The sequence below is a fragment of the Anguilla anguilla genome, chromosome 12, assembly GCF_013347855.1.
Source record: "Anguilla anguilla isolate fAngAng1 chromosome 12, fAngAng1.pri, whole genome shotgun sequence".
In the NCBI taxonomy this organism is placed as follows: domain Eukaryota; kingdom Metazoa; phylum Chordata; class Actinopteri; order Anguilliformes; family Anguillidae; genus Anguilla; species Anguilla anguilla.
This window is the reverse complement of record NC_049212.1, coordinates 16,111,687-16,130,114: the sequence shown is the minus strand read 5'-3', so window position 1 is coordinate 16,130,114 and position 18,428 is coordinate 16,111,687. Positions and strand designations below refer to the sequence as shown.

General features: G+C 43.6%; 1 protein-coding gene and 1 long non-coding RNA gene across 2 annotated transcripts; one reads left to right on the top strand and one right to left on the bottom strand.

Annotated features, from left to right (window-relative positions):
• Positions 1-487: 487 nt before the first annotated feature.
• Positions 488-2,563, bottom strand: LOC118210382. Its single transcript, XR_004761846.1, has 3 exons — positions 2,483-2,563; positions 1,046-1,088; positions 488-934 (listed from the first exon to the last, which is right to left on the bottom strand). It is a non-coding gene; the product is annotated as an uncharacterized LOC118210382 (long non-coding RNA).
• ube4a (ubiquitination factor E4A (UFD2 homolog, yeast)) lies at positions 1,440-14,138 on the top strand. The gene is made up of 20 exons (XM_035386507.1): positions 1,440-1,576; positions 3,296-3,465; positions 3,677-3,853; positions 5,211-5,323; positions 5,931-6,083; positions 6,423-6,582; positions 6,988-7,190; positions 7,303-7,494; positions 7,600-7,933; positions 8,134-8,260; positions 8,458-8,765; positions 9,024-9,156; positions 9,272-9,462; positions 9,747-9,847; positions 10,312-10,425; positions 10,868-11,042; positions 11,552-11,732; positions 12,173-12,320; positions 12,684-12,841; positions 13,876-14,138. Exons 2-20 carry the CDS (start codon positions 3,339-3,341, stop codon positions 14,009-14,011), a joined length of 3,231 nt encoding a protein of 1,076 aa, XP_035242398.1. The 5' UTR covers positions 1,440-1,576; positions 3,296-3,338; the 3' UTR covers positions 14,012-14,138.
• The last annotated feature ends 4,290 nt before the right edge of the window (positions 14,139-18,428 follow it).

The window sequence follows — 18,428 nt, the reverse complement described above, 5'->3', positions numbered from 1 at the left end:
AAATATAATTTACATTTGTTTAAATAATTCCTGAAGATATCCTGGATGTGTCTACAATCACCCTACCCTTATAATTTTAGCAGACAACAAATTAAGAGAAATGTTCAACCTTAACAGAAGCGCCATTTTCTAGGTTGCAGACAAATATTTGTTCCTTTGTAGAACAAGGAGTGTTATTAGAATAGAGGTCTACAACAGAGGTCTCTATAACTCAGTGATGGGACACAGTGTTTAGTTACAGCAGCATGGTGACATACCTGTGTATCTTCCACACTTCTCACTGTGTTCCACTGGTAACAAAACAATCAAGCCACTAATTTAAATTGAAATATGAATTAAACAGAATCTTATTAAATATAAACTGTTTTCATTTTCATTAAAAGTATTATCTGATAATGCAAAAAACATTCTCACAATCAACATGACACAGAAAGCTGGGCTTTATTATAATTATGAGCATCATAGGCAATAAAAGCACGTAAGTCTTTGTTCTCTGTTTGGAGTGAAAGTAACTGACATTAAATTCCTGTCATATAGGCATGGCAATAATCTTCGGTCTAATTTCTGAACTTAATGGTACTGAAACATACTGTTGCGCAATACTACATTACAATTTGAAATGTGGAATTGAATAACAAATCCAGGTGTTGACTATTTTGAAATTGTAGTTAATCTCCTGCAGTATTATTCTCCACACCCTGTTCTCTGTACACATCTTTGCCTCTATATAATCCACATTAATGAACTAAGGAATTCCAGGTTGGTTCCTGTGCTCATTCATTTGGGACCATAAACCCCCATTGCTCCAGGGCTAGAGGACATTCCAATGGAAAGGGCAAACAAGAGTAAACGTTGGCCATTTAATTAGGTCCAATCCATCATGTTCATCAGCCTGCTGTCACCCTCTTTATCACACCACCAAAATGCAAAGGACCTGATGCAAAGGACATTCATGTTAGTTCAGTTCTTGGAACCATGGTCAGTTTCTCATGAAATATGTCATAATCTAAAAAAAGATGTTTTATTCTTAAATTATATAGCTTACCTACATGCCATACTGCAATAACGGCTGTGGTAGAAGGGACCTTCTACAAGAAGTGTGCAAAAAAAGACATTTAATTTAATGCGTGAACAAGATTAAATATGACAAAACACAAACTTTATCAACACTTACATACAAAAGACTGATTTGACTGCTTGCTAGTTCATATTTCATTAACATATTTAACATAATATATCAATTTCAAATTGAATAACATCCATATCAAAAATGAGCATGGTATATGAACAAGGGGCATGGCCAGTTTGGCTGTTACCTAAATTCCTAACGAAATGCATGCACAGTAAACGTTGCCAGCATGCTCAGACCAATGAACTGTTTAATGGCTCAGTCCCTTTAAGATAGGCCCTTTAATATGATTCCTTTCCCGTCTGGCAATGATGACGTTGATCTCATTTTTGTTGATTCAGGAACTACGAGGACATTTCATCGCTCTAAACAGAGGAATCTAATTAAGCTAAATATACAAACCTGGCCGGATCTATACATATCTATATTGCAACCATACACAAACAGGTAAGATAAACTATATATTTTCTGGAGGAGCTCAAATACAAAGTGATTGCTTTTGTATGACGTGTGTTAGCACGCTAGATCACGAACTTGGTTTAGCTGGTTCACCAACGTCAGTCAGCACTCAGCAGCTAACGTTACATTTGTTAGCTTGCTTGCTAGATAGACATCTACTGCGAGACACACTCGCTCAGACGACCAAATCAGTAGAGCCTAGCTGGCTAGCTAGCTAGCGATCGTGTTTGCTAAACCAGGACTTGCAGCAAGTGTAGTCTATCCCGATTCCCGAATATTAATTATTGCGGCATTCTAGTCGTTTTGCAATAAAATTATAAGTTCAGCTTAATTTTGTTTGGAGTTGTACTTCTGTTAGCAATCCATGGAACGTTAGCCAGCAAGCTTAATAGTCTAACGTTTGTGAGTGACAGATACTAGATAGCATTACTCGTTAGTTGACAGACTTTTAGCTACGTTAGCTACTGCCGATGTTTCAGTAAACATAACTGTTAACTAGTAGCTACGTCAGTAGCAGTGTGCCACATGTGGTCTTATGTTTGGGTTTCTTTTTTGTTGTGTATCTCCTAATTTAGCTTGCGCCACACAATTGTCACGTTGTCAATCAGTGCTAGCTACCAACGGTGACAGAAAATAATTAGGCTAATTCAATTAGCTAAGGATACTAGCTAACATTAGCTAGTTAGCTTCCCCACTGTAGTTTAAACTCTGCCCTGGATCCTGACGCACCCCGCCGGGTCTGCAACGCATAACATGTCACCAACCATTCCATTTCGTGTCAACTTCCGTTAGCTTACGCTAGCTATGTTTTTAATACGTTAATCATCCGGAATTTGCGCGTGTAGAAAAAAATATAGCTAGCTAGCTTGCAGAAAAATAATCAACTTTACCCACATCCGTTTTATTTTTCTTGACAACAGCCACGTTTCTTTTAGTGTCTTCCATACCATATTGAATAGTAACAGCAAACTACCAAACCAAGAATGGCTATCTACGTCAAGGTTAAGTCGCTAACGTACATTATACTGTCGTTACATAAACTGATGGCTGGTCAAATTTCTCTAACGTTCTACACATTGTTGCAGAATTTAAGGACGTTATAACTGACAGTTATTGAATCAGTCTGAATCCGCTAAAGTTGTTGAACAGTAACCGCCTGTACAGTGTACATTCTTTGGCACATTGGCTTCAGTAGGCTACAAGAGTTGAGTTTTGGGTGATTGAACACTGCTATTTAAGACAAAAATGTTCACGGTTATTTTACTACCTTAGTTTTATGTGCATCTGTAGACTTACTTGTGCTTTGATGTAGAATTGACCCCCAACTCAGACTTCACTTTCTTCACTAAAGATGCAGGTGCAGTCTACAGCTAAATGTCAGAACAAATAAATTATTGGGCTAATTAAATAAGTCTTGGCAAAAGAATCCCAAAAGCAGTCAGCCACTTCCCAGGTCTCATTGTTGCGCTTCTTGAAAATATTGCTGTTATCCAGTTCTTAATGACAGAGCTGTGAGACAGACGTCACTGTCTGTCTTGGTCTTTATTCCCTAACTCAGACGTAAACACACTTCCACCTTCCATTCTATTAGACCTGTGGGAATATGCCACAGCCAGACATTCTCATCACAAACCATGTAGTGAGGTGCCTGTCTGCAGAGTAGACAGTACCAGATTAGTGTAGCACGGAGTTTGTCTCTGTGTTCAGGCTGGTGGGCAGTGGCTGTGGATGGAGGAATTGCCCAGGTGAGATGACCGACCAGGGCAACAACAACCAGAACATCTCCCGAAACCCCTTTGCTGCACTCTTCAGCTCCCTCGCCGATGCCAAGCAGTTTGCTTCTGGCCAGAAACAACACCAGCAGCCAGACCCACCATGTGAGTCCAGCAGTGTAGTGCATGCTTGCTGTAAGAGCGCAGTGTAGTTTCTGATTCAGGAGTAGTGTGTGTGCAGCTTTATACTTATATTTGCATGCAGATGTGTTTTTGTTTGGGTGTGTATGTGTACGTTAGTGGTCTTACATTGATTTTGTGGGTATGTGTGTGCGTTCATACATTTGCATGTTTGCGTTTGTGGGATGTGTTACAGCGGATGCATCTGGGGACAGCCAGTCAGATTCAGACAATTCAGTGTCTGACAGCATTGATGACAATGACGACTCGGTGGCAGAGATTAGCCGCTCTTTCCGCTCACGGCAGGAGCTGTGCGAGCAGCTCAATGTCAACCACATGATCCAGCGGATATTCCTCATCACCCTGGACAACAGTGAGTACTAGCCACCTTACACGCATTACCAGTTTTCTTCTAAACAATGTCCAATTGTTGGTGACTCCGGTTCTAGTACCGGAGTCACCAACCATGGTCCTAGAGTTGGTTTATGCTGGTTTTTTTATTTCCAATTTAAAATAAATTTAACAAATTCTGATAAAGAAACAGGTGATGGATTAACTGATTAATCAGCTGCTTTAATTGATCAATTAAGTTGGTACAATGAGAACTAGCACACCATGTGGCCCTCCAGGACTAGGGCTGTGGGCCACTGGTTTAGCTTATGGGTGGATATTTTAATAAAACAGAAGTGATGGCTCTGTGAAGGCCTTCCAGGAGCCCATGAAGTAGACCTGTGTGAGTGGATAATTCAGAGTGAGATGCAGGTGTAGGGTGGTTTACAGAAGTGGGTGCCTTATCAGACCCCCAACGGAATACAGACTGGTGCTGATGGGGAGTGAGCAAGGTTTGATAGGGACATGATGCTATTGCCCTGGTAGCACTGTTGCAATCATTCTGCTGGCTCTGCAGAATGCTCCCAGAACTACTGAATTGAAATACAGTCATGGCTGAAAATATTGGCACCCTTGCACTTTTTTCAAATCCGAAAATGGACTGGACAATATCATTGGCAGCTTTTAGAATTTGTAAGAAATAATTTGTTTTCGAGCCTGTGATTCTTACCGGTGACACCTACAAGTTTTAAGGTTGAACATACTCATAGAACTCAAGATATCTTCACTGCTGAGTCATTTGCCTATACACTAGTGCAAGATACACATGATATGCTTGTAGGCTACAGAAGCAAGAGGCATGTCCACGTCCATCAAGATAGATAGCAATCTGTATAGAGCCACACCACTGGTGGGAAGAGGCTATAGTCCCTCATTTACTGTCTCCCTCTGTGTTTAACTGTTAGCCCAGGGGAAAGGTTCAAACATTTATTTTGGAGTCAGATAAAAGAAATAACATTAAATGAATCCCTTTCTGGTCGCATCAAGTAAGACTACATGCATTCCTTCACCACTGGGATACTTCTGCTGTTTGTTGTGTCTGAGGGGATTCTTACACAGAGGCTTTCTGGAATTCGGATCAGGGTAGCTATGTAATTACTTAGTGTGCTTCTGTCTACGGCAGTGTTATAATTGGTTAGATGGACTCTGTAATTTTAGTTTTTGAGTCTGTGAAGGCATACAAGACCTGCTGATTTTTTAAACCTGCCAGTTAGTAAAGATGATCTCTTCCCATGGTGGGAAAAAGCTAACTCAACTAAGTATAATACCTGTTTCTTTATATATTTTCTGCATAGTACATTGTGACTCTGAGCTGTGTGTATTTGTGTGTGTGTGTACAGGTGACCCCAGTCTGAAAGGAGGCAATGGAACCCCACCTCGTTGTGTGTACCTGGAGGAGATGGCAGCTGACCTTGATGGACAGGACTGGTTGGACATGGATAATATCGAGCAGGTGAGACACAGCTGGACCATGGTGACAAGGTGAACAAAGGTTTTGGACAAAATGTGTCATAACTCCTGGAGGGTCACTTACTCATCACTGTGGGTGCACACTTACACCTGAAGCTATACATGTGCACAGAAAATCTGGTGGGATTCATTATCTTCATACTAATAATACAAATTCTGATGCTGAGTACTAATTCAGGATGTGTGCTTTGATGAGTGAGGGCTTGCTGTCTGTGTGTATCTTCAGGCCCTGACTGATTCAGGGACAGTGAGAGCTTGCTGTCTGTGTGTATCTCCAGGCCCTGACTGATTCAGGGACAGTGAGAGCTTGCTGTCTGTGTGTACCTCCAGGCCCTGACTGATTCAGGGACAGTGAGAGCTTGCTGTCTGTGTGTATCTCCAGGCCCTGACTGATTCAGGGACAGTGAGAGCTTGCTGTCTGTGTGTATCTCCAGGCCCTGACTGATTCAGGGACAGTGAGAGCTTGCTGTCTGTGTGTATCTCCAGGCCCTGACTGATTCAGGGACAGTGAGAGCTTGCTGTCTGTGTGTATCTCCAGGCCCTGACTGATTCAGGGACAGTGAGAGCTTGCTGTCTGTGTGTATCTCCAGGCCCTGTTCAACAGGCTGCTGCTGCTGGAGCCGGGTAACCACCTGATCTACATGACCTCCTGCAGCGTGGCTAACCTGTCCGCTGACCGGCACGCCGGGGAGAAGTGTGCGGTGCCGTACCTGTATGCATGCTACCAGAGAGCCAAGGAGGAGGTCAGTCCTGCTCACCTGTCCACCCCACCTGCCCGTCACCTTAATGCGCTCATTGCTGGGTGGCTTGCAGAGCACATTTGTATGTATGCAGTAACTGACTAAATTAACAGATTACATTTACAAAGGCGTTATTGGGACTGTCTAGTAATCCTCTGAAGGTGCTTTTTATTGGCCAGCTTTATAGCTCAATGTGTGGATTCAAGCCTCCTCAAACACAGATGGACTACCAGGGGAAATAACAGGATTCAAGCAGAGATTTTCTTTGTTTCCTAAATGAGGGCGGGTTGGTGTTTGCCAATAAGATGGTACTTAATGACTAACCCCCTGCGTGTGCCGCAGGTCACTAAAGTGCCCGAGAAGCTGTTGTCGTACGCCGTTCGCTGTAAGAACCTGACTGTGTCCAACGCTCGCACAGTCCTGCTTACCCCAGAGATCTACGTTAGTCAGAATATTTACGAGCAACTGCTGGACCTGCTGCTGGAAGGAGTCAGTGGAGCACGTGAGTGCACCCATTCACTTACTCAAACATTCAGTCACACTCTCACACATTCACTTGCTCACTCTCACTCATCCACTCACTCCCTCTCACTCATCCACTCATATCACACTTCACTCACTCACCAACAATGTCAACACATCTTTTGTGAAATAGATGGTATACCTGCAATATTTGTCAAAAATGCATATATGAACATGACAATAAATTATGTATTTTCAATATATAATTCAAATCCTTATATTCTGATTTTGCATTTAGCTTGTTCATAAGTATTGATTTGGAGGTGATATTTGTATTTGAATTTATTCTTAGATCCTTCCTCTTTCAGTTTCAGCTCTGTTCACTGTATCCTGTACTTGGGTAGCACTTTGAGTGATATATACCCTCCTGTTATGTGTGTGTCAGAGCTGGATGAAGTGGTGGAGTTTATGGAGGAGGTGATCGCCGCCCTGTTGACTGATCAGGAAGTGCGCACCTTTGGGGAGGTGATGGTGCCGGTGCTGGAAATCCTGCATGGCCGTATGAAGGACCTGGACCTGTGCCAGCTGCTGCTGTACTCCTACCTGGACATCCTGCTCTACTTCACCCGTCAGAAGGACATTGCCAAGGTCTGGCTTCATCATTCACAAACACACTTATAACTGCTTTCATATTGGAGCAATTGGCCCTGGATGGAGTTTGTATAACTAAGGAGAGGGCCACTTTTTCCCAACCCCCCAGGTGTTGGTGGAGTACATTCAGCCCAAGGACCCAAACAGTGGCCTGCAGTACCAGAAGACCCTTTTGGGGACAGCGCTGAGCGTCTCCTGCCTGCTGAAGACCCCTGGAGTGGTGGAGAGTCATGGCTTCTTCCTCAACCCCTCTCGCTCCAGTCCACAGGAAATGAAAGTCCAGGAGTCCAACATTCACCAGGTGGGGGCGCTGTGAGCTCTAGGTCTGAGTCTCCGGTCTGAAGCTATGTTGACTGTTTGTGTTGAATGTTAATGGAAAAGCCCCCTGTGTTCCTCCTGCTGGCAGTTCATGGGGCAGTACCACGAGAAGCTGTACCAGATCCTGAGGAACCTCCTGCAGCAGTCCGGCGACACGCGCCACCTGCTGCTCACCTGGCTGGGCGGCTGCCTGCAGGCCAACGCCGGCCGCGCCAAGATCTGGGCCAACCAGATGCCCGAGATCTTCATGCAGACGTACGCGTCCGACGCCCTCTTCCTCAACCTGGGCGCCGCCCTGCTGAAGCTGTGCCAGCCCTTCTGTCGCCCCCGCTCCCCCAAGCTGCTGACCTTTAACCCCACCTACTGCGCCCTGAAGGACCTGAGCGAGGAGGAGAGGCGTAACCGCAACGTGCACGCCAGAGGTGAGCTTCCCCCAAATCCACCCGAACTCGTCCCAGCCCAACACAGCCACGGGATCACTGTCCTCATTAATCCTTCATTTTACTTCTCTACAGAAATGTTATGAAGATGCCATGGATGCATATGTAGGTACATGCAGTATAATGTGGTGTTATTAGATATGATGAATTGTTAGTTAATTGTGGGTGCTTGTGTCTTTCAGGTTTGGATAAAGAGACCTGCCTGATTCCTGCCCCTCCTCAGCATGATGTAGAGTTTGCACAGTCTTACAGCCTCCTCACTGAGAACCTCATCCTTACCCAGCTCACTCTACACCTGGGCTTCCACAGGTAACGTGCACACACACACACACATACACATGCACTCATGCACACACACACGCACATAGACATTCTCTCTCTTATGGTCTGACAGCATCATCCTTACCCAGTTAGCCCTGAACCTGGTCTTCCTCAGGAAGCACACACCACGCCATGGTCAGTACTGTGTTTGTATCTTCGGTCACTGTTGCGTGTGTGTGTCTCAGACTCCATGACCAGATGGTGAAGATGAACCAGTCCCTGCACAGGCTGCAGGGTTCGTGGCGGGACGCAGGGCACGGTGGGGGCGTGGCCGCCGAGCAACTGCGCGAGCAGTTCGAGCGCCTCATGACTGTCTACTTGTCGACCAAAGCGGCCGCCACCCAGCCGGGCATGCTGCAGGGCTGCCTCAACCTCCAGGCCTCCACCGCCGCCCTGCTGGTGCAGCTCAGCCTGAACAACCAGGGCCCCGAGCACGCCCAGCTGTCCTTTCCCCTCCCTCCCCTGCAGCACAGCCTGCTCTGCTACGTTCCAGGTATCCCAACATTCCCTCTGCATGTACTCTGCTATACTCCCCCACCCACTCCTACAGTACTCCCATCTATCTTAATTTCATGTTACTTCTTGTTGTTACTTCATGTTGACTCTTGTTCTGGATAGAAATTACATTGCATTGTAAGGATGTAGTGTAGGTTGGCTAGCTCATATTGCGAGGATAACAGACACATTTTTTTTCATGTTTCAGTGATGACAAATTTTTTTTTGAAAACGTAGTTTTTTTTGTATTTCCCAGAGTTCTTTGCGGAGAACATGGGGGATTTCTTCATTTTCCTGCGGCGGTTTGCGGATGAGGTCTTGGAGTCCTCGGCTGATAGTCTGGAGCAGGTCCTTAACTTCATCACAGTGTTCATGGGAAACGTGGACAGGTGAGAAGACGGGCCTGGTACCGCAGTGCTGTGAATGTGGATGGGTGTGGAGACAGGCCTGGTTCGTCTGCGCTCTTTGTTTCTGTCTGCATGAAGTAAACTTCTGCATTTACAGGATGAAGAACCCACATTTGCGGGCCAAGCTGGCCGAGGTACTGGAAGCAGTGATGCCCCACCTGGAACCCGTGTCACCTGGCTTGACACAGCCAATCATGTTCCAGCGGCACAGGGTCTTCTGCGAATATCCCCACGCCCCTAACCTGGCTGAGGCTCTCATCACTGTGTTTGTGGACATCGAGTTCACTGGTAAACGGGAGCAGGGAGAGTGTGTGTGTGTTTGTGTGCGCACGCTTGTGTGTGTGTTTGTGTGTGCGTGCGCTTGTGTGTGTGTGTATGTGAAAGAGGGGGTTGTGACTGCATTTGTGGGTGGAATCATACGTGTGTTTACGAACCAGAGTAAAACTGTATCATCTGCAGTCCGGTGTAATTGTCACTTGGCCCTGGAGCTGTACAGACGGTGAATGGATGTTTATGCTGAGGTTGTGAGTGCGGAATCTGTCCCACATGCCGTTCTCCTGCTCATTCCCCAGGGGATCCCCACCAGTTTGAGCAGAAGTTTAACTACCGTCGGCCCATGTACCCAATTCTGAAATACATGTGGGGGAAGGATGCCTACAGACAGAGCATCAAGGCAGGAATGGCTTTCACATTACTTACACATCATTACATATGTATATATACACTGCATTCAGCTTTACACACAAAATGCAGTACTACATACCACATTATAAACAACATACCCAACAATTTACTTGACATATACATTATATACAGCATTATACAGCACGTATACCCTACATAATCTACACAACACTGCTCTGTTCATGACACAGGCACTGGCTTTATACATGATGTATACGCCGCATGATGCTTTACACACATGCGCTGATGTGATTGTGTTCTATTACAGTGATGAAGCGGTGTTGTAATGGCGTTTCACATTAGCAAAGCAATGAAGTGGTGATGTGATTGTGGTTTTATTGCAGTGATCAAGTGGTGATATAATGCTGTTTACAATAGCAATGAAGTGCTGCTGTGATGGTGTTGTATTGCAGTGATAAAATGGCGATTTAATGGGGTTTTACATTATCACAGCATTTGGCTGAGGATGCAGCTGAGAATCTGGAGGCCATGAATCCGCCTCTCTTCCTGAGGTTCCTGAACCTGCTGATGAACGATGCCATCTTCCTGCTGGACGAGGCGATTCAGGTAAGGAACAGGAAGCAAGAGGAGTACAACAGATGGAATGAATGATCATTTTTATTTTATTACTTTATTCCTTCATCATTATGAACAGCGATTTCAGGGAAGTGATGTTTTATGGCCAGAAATTTTGCGGTTTCATTTGCACAGAAATGTGCATTTTTACCCAACTTAACCTGGTAAACGTGAGCTGGATTGAGTAGTACCTTAACTGAAACCAATGTTAATTGTGCCACTGCCACTGATTGCAATGCTGTTGTAGTTTACGGCTTGTGAGCATGATCTATGCTTTATTGGAACAAAGCTATGCATAATGGAGATTGTAGTCTTGTAATTGTAACTGCAGTCCTTGCAGTGTGGCACGGTGTAATGTTGGGGTCAGTGTCAGGGAGATCCTGGACGCTAGCTGCATTTTGTGTGGATGTTTGATAGTTCCTGTCCTCTGCAGTACCTCAGTAAGATCAAGCTCCTGCAGCTGGAGAGAGACCGCGGCGAGTGGGAGGGGCTTGCACCAGACGCCCGGCGCGAGAAGGAGTCCAGCCTGCAGATGTTTGGCCAGTTGGGGCGCTTCCACAACATTATGTCCAACGAAACGATAGGCACGCTGGCCTTCCTCACATCTGGTGAGAGGTGTTCTTGTGGAATAAGACTGGCTGCCTTCTGCAGGTGTGAAACATCATTAGTAAGATAGGGTCTCAGTCTCCATTTGATCGATGTGCTGCAGTCTTGTCAGTGATAAGTGATATTTACATACAGTACGTCGGCGCATTATGTAACATTTTTTCCCATGACGATCCAGTCAAAGTATTCTATGGTAAGTCTATACACCAAGTTTTACACATGACCCTTTATATTTCAAAGACCTTTTCATTTTACTTCACCAGATTCACAGAGGAATTTTGGATTGTGGAGAAACTGTAAATTTGTATTGTTAACAGCACTAGGTTTTCAGTAGGCCATACTCATTTTAACTGCATAGCGTGCAAAACTATACAAACCAGTTTTCCAATCGTCTTGTTGGACACAAACTGGTGTTTAGCACAGGATATTACAGTACATCACTCGAATGCTTTCCCTGAAACTCAGTGGGGTTCTTTTTTCTTACGTGCATTGCTATTTTCTGGCATTTCAGAGATTAAGGGGCTGTTTGTCCACCCCTTCCTGGCTGAGAGGATAATCTCCATGCTCAACTACTTCCTGCAGCATCTGGTGGGGCCCAAGATGGGTGCCCTGAAAGTGAAGGACTTCAGCGAGTTTGATTTTAAGCCTCAGCAGCTGGTCTCTGACATCTGCACCATCTACCTCCACCTGGGGTAGGTCCAACTCCCGTTCATGTCTCCATTTTGTCGCAGTTGATGACATCACTGAGTTAGGGGCTTGGTGACTGCAGTTCTTTAAAACATTAATGTGGTGGCTTAAAGCTTTCTCAGGTCCGTGCTATTGCATAATGGTACACAGAGACACATTCTCAACTGGCTCAATTAGCTTATTGGCTCTTATTTTATAAGTCAGTAGTATAAGCTCTTTGCAAAATATTCTTAGCCACAAAATTAAAATCACAAAAAATGTAACAAAAACATAAAACCAGTTTCCTTTCCAAGATCATTAGAGCTTCGTTTTTTATAAAAAATTAAGGTTGGTTTAGCTCATCCAAAAATATCACCAATTTAAGAAAATATCTTTGACCTCACCCTTGTCCCTTGACTGTACCCTTTACCTGTGATTTTCATGAACGCATCTGCACGGTTCTCAGGGATGAGGAGAATTTCTGCGCCACTGTGCCAAAAGATGGCCGCTCCTACTCGCCCACCCTCTTCTCCCAGACCGTGCGTGTACTGAAGAAGATCAACAAGCCGGGAGACATGATTGTGTCCTTCAGTCTCCTGGCAGACAAGATCAAGGTGAGCCCATGCTGCCTTTTCCCCCTGCACTGCCCCTTCTGTCCACATGAGGATATTATGCGAAATGTGAAATGATAGAGAATGGATTTCAGGAATATAAATGACTTCCCACAAGGATTATGCAGTTGCTAAAGCTATAGTTTAAGCAATTATTAGTGAGCAAATGAGCTTGTGTAACAGATTAGAGGTTTGTCTGAGCCTTAGGTGGGATTCGATCCAGGGTCTTGAAGGTCCCAAAAGCAAGTGCGTTACCAACCAGCCACTAGAGAAGTAGCCACAGCAGCTGCTGATTGTGGTATTATTCTGGCAGCCTCGGTCCCAGGCCTCAGTCTTTGTTGATGTGCGGTGCTCCTCTCGATCCAGTCCCTGGCAGATCAGCAGCAGCAGGAAGAGGAGACGTACTCGGACGCTCCAGACGAGTTCCTGGACCCGATCATGTCCACTGTGATGCAGGACCCCGTGCTCCTGCCATCCTCCCATGTCACTGTTGACCGCTCCACCATCGCACGCCACCTGCTCAGGTATCTACTCCATCTTCATCACAATACACACTTCCAAGCTCAAGCATCACTGTTGATTGCTCTACCATTGCATGTTACCTGCTGGGGTACCTAGAGCTCTGCAGGCTCGCATACTGTACTGGTGGACACACCCTCTGTGAGAAAGTCCATACTGGATTCATATTTCCTAGCTAGACCTTGGAGATATGAACATCAGAATTACAGACTGACTCGTCAACCAGACAGTATGAAACCAGCACTAATGAATGCAATTATGCCTTTTATCACTGATAAGGCGATCATTAAACAAAAATGACTTATCAGAAATTATCATTTACACTGATAAAAATATGAAATGCAGTAGAACCTCAAAGATATGAACTTTTTGGCAATGGGGCTGTTACACTGACTTTAATTTGAATCAATTATTGGAATTAATACTTGTGTTCCTCAAGCTGTATTTTAATATGATTTATTTGTTGAGAGACAAATGCATTGTATAATAAGGAGATTGAAGAGGCATTAAATGCTACTTCAGGGCTCACACCCGACTTGGTTAACCGGTCAGTCTGTAACACCAATATTCAACTTTACATTCAGAGTTAAACAAAGAGCTATGTTTTAGCACAAATAGGTTGTCAAAAATGTTGGAGATCACAAAGGGTTAGAATAAAATCAGTTCAGGAAAGATAAAAGCTTTGAAAGCCAATATAGAAATATTTTATGAATTTCTAACGAAATCCTCATTACTGCTAGTCCATTGGTTTTTCAGTTAAAATACGTTTTATAGCTAAAACGTGAGAGTGGCCTATTAAAAGAAATTAAATCAAAATCTGCTGTAATGCAAGTGTACAATTACTGTCTTTAAAGCATTCATATTCTAAAAATTGAATATTAAGTATGTGAATAATGTGGGTGGATGTTGAAAGCGTAAATCCTTCTTTAATCCACTAATTTCACCTGTGTGTTTCCTTAGCAGCACATGTGGCTATTGGGTGTGTTCTATTTGAGGTGAAATTGCAGGCCAGGTCCCAGAATCCCATTCTTCTCCACAGCGATCAGACGGATCCCTTTAACCGCAGCCCGCTCACGATGGACCAGATCCGACCCAACGAGGATCTGAAGCAGCGGATCCTGCAGTGGCTGGCCGAGCGCAAGCAGGAGCGGCTGCAAATGGGACCCAGCGGATAGACGCAAACGGCTTCAGCGCTGCCCCCTGCTGTCCCGTACTATCCCACAATGCCCCCTGCTGTCCCGTACTATCCCACAATGCCCCCTGCTGTCCCGTACTATCCCACAATGCCCCCTGCTGTCCCGTACTAGCCCACAATGCCCCCTGCTGTCCCGTACTAGCCCACAATGCCCCCTGCTGTCCCGTACTATCCCACAATGCCCCCTGCTGTCCCGTACTATCCCACAATGCCCCCTGCTGTCCCGTACTATCCCACAATGCCCCCTGCTGTCTCAAACTATCCCACAATGCCCCCTGCTGTCCCGTACTATCCCACAATGCCCCCTGCTGTCCCGTACTATCCCACAATGCCCCCTGCTGTCCCGTACTATCCCACAATGCCCCCTGCTGTCCCGTACTAGCCCATAATGCCCCCTGCTGTTCCATACCATCCCATAATGCCCCCTGCTGCTCTGTACTATCCCACAATGCCCCCTGCTGTCCCGTACTATCCCACAATGCCCCCTGCTGTTCCACGCGCTCCCATAATGCCCCCTGCTGTCCCACACTATCCCATAATCCCCCCTTGCTGTTCCACGCTCTCCCATAATGCCCCCTGCTGTCCCACACTATCCCATAATGCCCCTTGCTGTCCGAAACTACCCCATAATGCCCCGTGCTGTCTCAAACTATCCCATAATGCCCAATACTGTCCCATAATGTCCCCCTGCTGTCCCACACCATCCCATAATGCCCCACATTACCCAATCCCTCCCCATAGTATATTACCCCACGCCTCCCCATACTACCCAGTATTGTTCCATTCCACCCCATAGTACCCCATACTTCCCCTGTTACACCCCATACTTCTCCTTTCCCCTGGACAGAATCACTTAAGACCCGTCTGTGTGCTCTGAAGTTATCCCCCTATCCTCATCCTCCAGCGGAGAGGGTCAGTGGTCTGAGTGAGTTGGTCTTTGCAGGCCCCGCAGCGTAAAGTGGAAGGCTACAGACATGGGCTACACTATTACTGTACAGAACCGTAACTGAGAAGAGGACATATTCTTATTTGTGTTTTTCTACTATATGCTCTTTGCCTGAATGCCTTTCTCTCTCTAACACATGCAAGCACATACACATGCGCACAAACATTTACACACACTTGAAAAAATTAAGTTGTACCAGGTTGAGAAAAAGTTGTCAATATTACAAATGCAGCAGTAACTGTGTTTCTGATTTGCTTTACGAGTGCCAAAAGTGACATTTCAGAGGCAGGTTTGAGCTTTGACAGATATGTGTTCAGAGGAAGTACCAAAATTATAATTGATTTGATTCATAATTATAGTTTTACTGTACAATAGTTGTACCTGTCATTTGTATAAAGTATCAGAAAGGGATTTATATGTCTCGTTCTGATGTTTTTTTTTTTTTTCAAATATCAATATGTCAAGAGTTGCATAATTCCCTTTAACTGTATATTGTGAGGAAATCATTGGTGTTATAATTCTGGTTCCAGTCCATCTGATGTTTTCAAAATGTTGTCTCGGCAGTCACTGATGAGTCTTACGAGTACACAGTCTGCATGTGTCTAACAGCACAGTTAATACTAATAAGAGTAATCTGAGACAGGCTCTTAGCTAAGTCTGTTCCCAGGCAGCCGGCATCTTAAGAAAAAAGAAACATCCCCTCATTAAATGTGCTGTCCCATTATAAATATCTCGGTATAACATATGTATTTAATACGAGACGCATGTTAGAAAGTATATCAGTCGTTACTGCTTTTACGTACTATCCTATGCGTACAATGGAGGATATACAGTATTGAAAATTGTGCATTGTGAAGCGATGGTTGATATATTTTGTAACGTATGTCTTACTTTTATTTGTTAAAATGTATTGTTTTTATCTAATAATTTCTGCATATTACATATATTGACATATATTTCTTTTTCATAGTTCCATTGAACCCTGTTAATTTTGAAAACGTGATTAAACATCTGAATGAATACTGAAAATATTCACCTTAATGGACCCTAAACAGTGCAACAAAGCAAGTCTGCCTAATGCCCTGAGCCGTTGAACTCAAACCGCCAGTCATTTATCACTCTGCGCTAGTCTGAGAACCTGAAATGTTGTTTAACTTTCGATTTCCTTACAGCGGGGATGTATAACTGAGGGCAAAGCATAAGAGTGACCCTGAGGATGTCTATAGGTGTGAAGGTCTGCAGTGGAGTTGTGCCCTCTGTCAAAAGTCCGGGATGTTGTGAATTTAAATCAGTTGTTCTTTCAGTAGTGAACAGCTTTTCCCAGTAGCATTTTTGTAAAAGTAATTATTTTATAAAATGAGGAAGCCAAATGAACAGGAGAGAATACATACTATTTATATGCATGAATGAGAATTATAAGTAATGATAAAATTACAATAATAAATGGGGAAGCAGCCTCATATCAGTTGTAACTTAAAGAGTGAATTATATATATGTGTTAAATATTTGGGTTCTTTAATGTTAAATGATATTACTTTGTTGGACTATTAACTGCAATCATGATCTTTTACTTCAAATCAAGATGTAAGGAATCATTAGTGTTTTTATTATTTAAGAAATTGTCACTGAGGGCTGCTTTGCAGTTCTGTGTTTTCTTTTGTAATTAATGAGTTCAGATTGGGCTGTGCTGTGCATTTCAGAATGAACCTGGTTTTATCCCACTGTTATATAGCCTGACTTAAGATAAACAGGTTTTCTTTTTTACACATTGCCTCAGCTAATTTTTCCTTAGTGAGGAAAATTTCAATTGCAACATGAAATGTAATACACTTGTGAATAAGTTTGTTTACTGTTGTCCTTATGCTTATGAATGTTATGAATGTTTTCCCCAAGAAATTAAATGAATATCAATGACACGTAAAGCCAATTATAATATGCAAGTGTTTACTGAAGACAAGTGATTATGAAAACTTATAGAAGAAAATGCAGCTGTGTTTTTTTTAGTGTGGGGCATACTCAGCAATGTCTAGTGGTAAAATGTATCCTCTTCTGAAATCAGAAAATAGTCAGTTTTTCCACAGCTGATAGGAGAGAGAGGTTTTGGTCCTGGATTGACAGGGTGAGTTTTTTTATTTGTTATGCTGTGATAAGAAACAACCTGATTAGGCAGTAGATGACATTTATCTGATGTTAAATACTGTACATTGCAGACTTTTGTCTAAAATGTGCTTTAGTTTGGTTGAATCTGTTCATTCAGCCAAATGCACCATTAATGCTGCCTATAGCCTTTGGCATGTTTGTGTAGGGTGACTAAACAAATCAGAGGCTGCAATAGGAGGGATATCAGCCACAAGCGGTGAAAGAACGATTCAATACTTTAATTAAAAATATAATTAAATGAATGAAACTATTGTCATCAAAGCAAAACTGTAAAAATAAACTGTAAAAAAAAACTCATTCTGCATAATGTGTGTATTATAAAATTTTATTAAACCTCATAGTGTTTGCTTCAACTTTGTGTTTTTCTTTTATTACTCACATTTTCTTAATTTTATATTTTATGCTCTAGTGGCTTGATGCCCAGACTCTTAGCCCAGACCACTACTGAGCTAGGAATGGCTAAAGGATCCTTAAAAATCCTTAAAAATGTTTGGTGTGCAGTGTCAATAAAGAAGGGATGGGGCTTTTCATAATGAAAAGGCATGACTATCCTTTTTTCTGACACGACCAAGACCGCACACCCTTATTTCTTTTTGGCGAGAACCTCAAAATATATCCCAACCAGAATGTTTGATGTAGGCTGTGATGAATAAAATTACATACTGGCAATTTTCTTCACTCCAGGGTACTCTCAGAAAATGACTCTGCAGCGATTTTGTACAACAGGCTTTTTGCCATTTAGTGAAATTAGGTGCAATTGTTCTGCACACCAGCATGCCCTGACAGTGTATGAGTTTGCATGGAAAAGATAGGGATATCCACAGACGTGTTTGCCACCAAGGGGGTACACCAGCTTGTAAATCCAATGTACTGACCGACTGGATTTGAACTACATATATCAGAAGACACTGCAGCCCTCCAGGACTTGAGTTTGACACCCTTAGGGTTATTAGATAGATTCAGGACTGGAAGCCCTGCTAGTGTTGGGCAAAGCTCTGGGCAAACGGATGACCTGTTCCCATGGTCCAGAGATGAATAGATGCTAGATGAAAGGCGAAACCAGCTTTCCTTCCAGCCAGCCAAGAAGAATGCTATTAGTATTTGTATGAAACTAACCACTAGGATACGCAAGTCAAATTTGTGTGCAAATGATGTAATTTTTAATTCATGTAATTTATGTAAAGTGTACAACTATTGAATTAGGGGACCAAACCTGTCTAATATACTAATCCACATTCGGACAGCAGCTTTTTATCAAATGACTTCAGGAACTAAATACAATGGAAATGCA

Bases quoted from the DNA above. Each gene is read 5' to 3' on its own strand.
- ube4a (XM_035386507.1), top strand. From the start codon at position 3,339: ATGACCGACCAGGGCAACAACAACCAGAACATCTCCCGAAACCCCTTT. The intron at 3,854-5,210 runs GTGAGTACTAGC...GTGTGTGTACAG, and splicing joins CCTCATCACCCTGGACAACA to GTGACCCCAGTCTGAAAGGA. The intron at 11,043-11,551 runs GTGAGAGGTGTT...CTGGCATTTCAG, and splicing joins GCTGGCCTTCCTCACATCTG to AGATTAAGGGGCTGTTTGTC.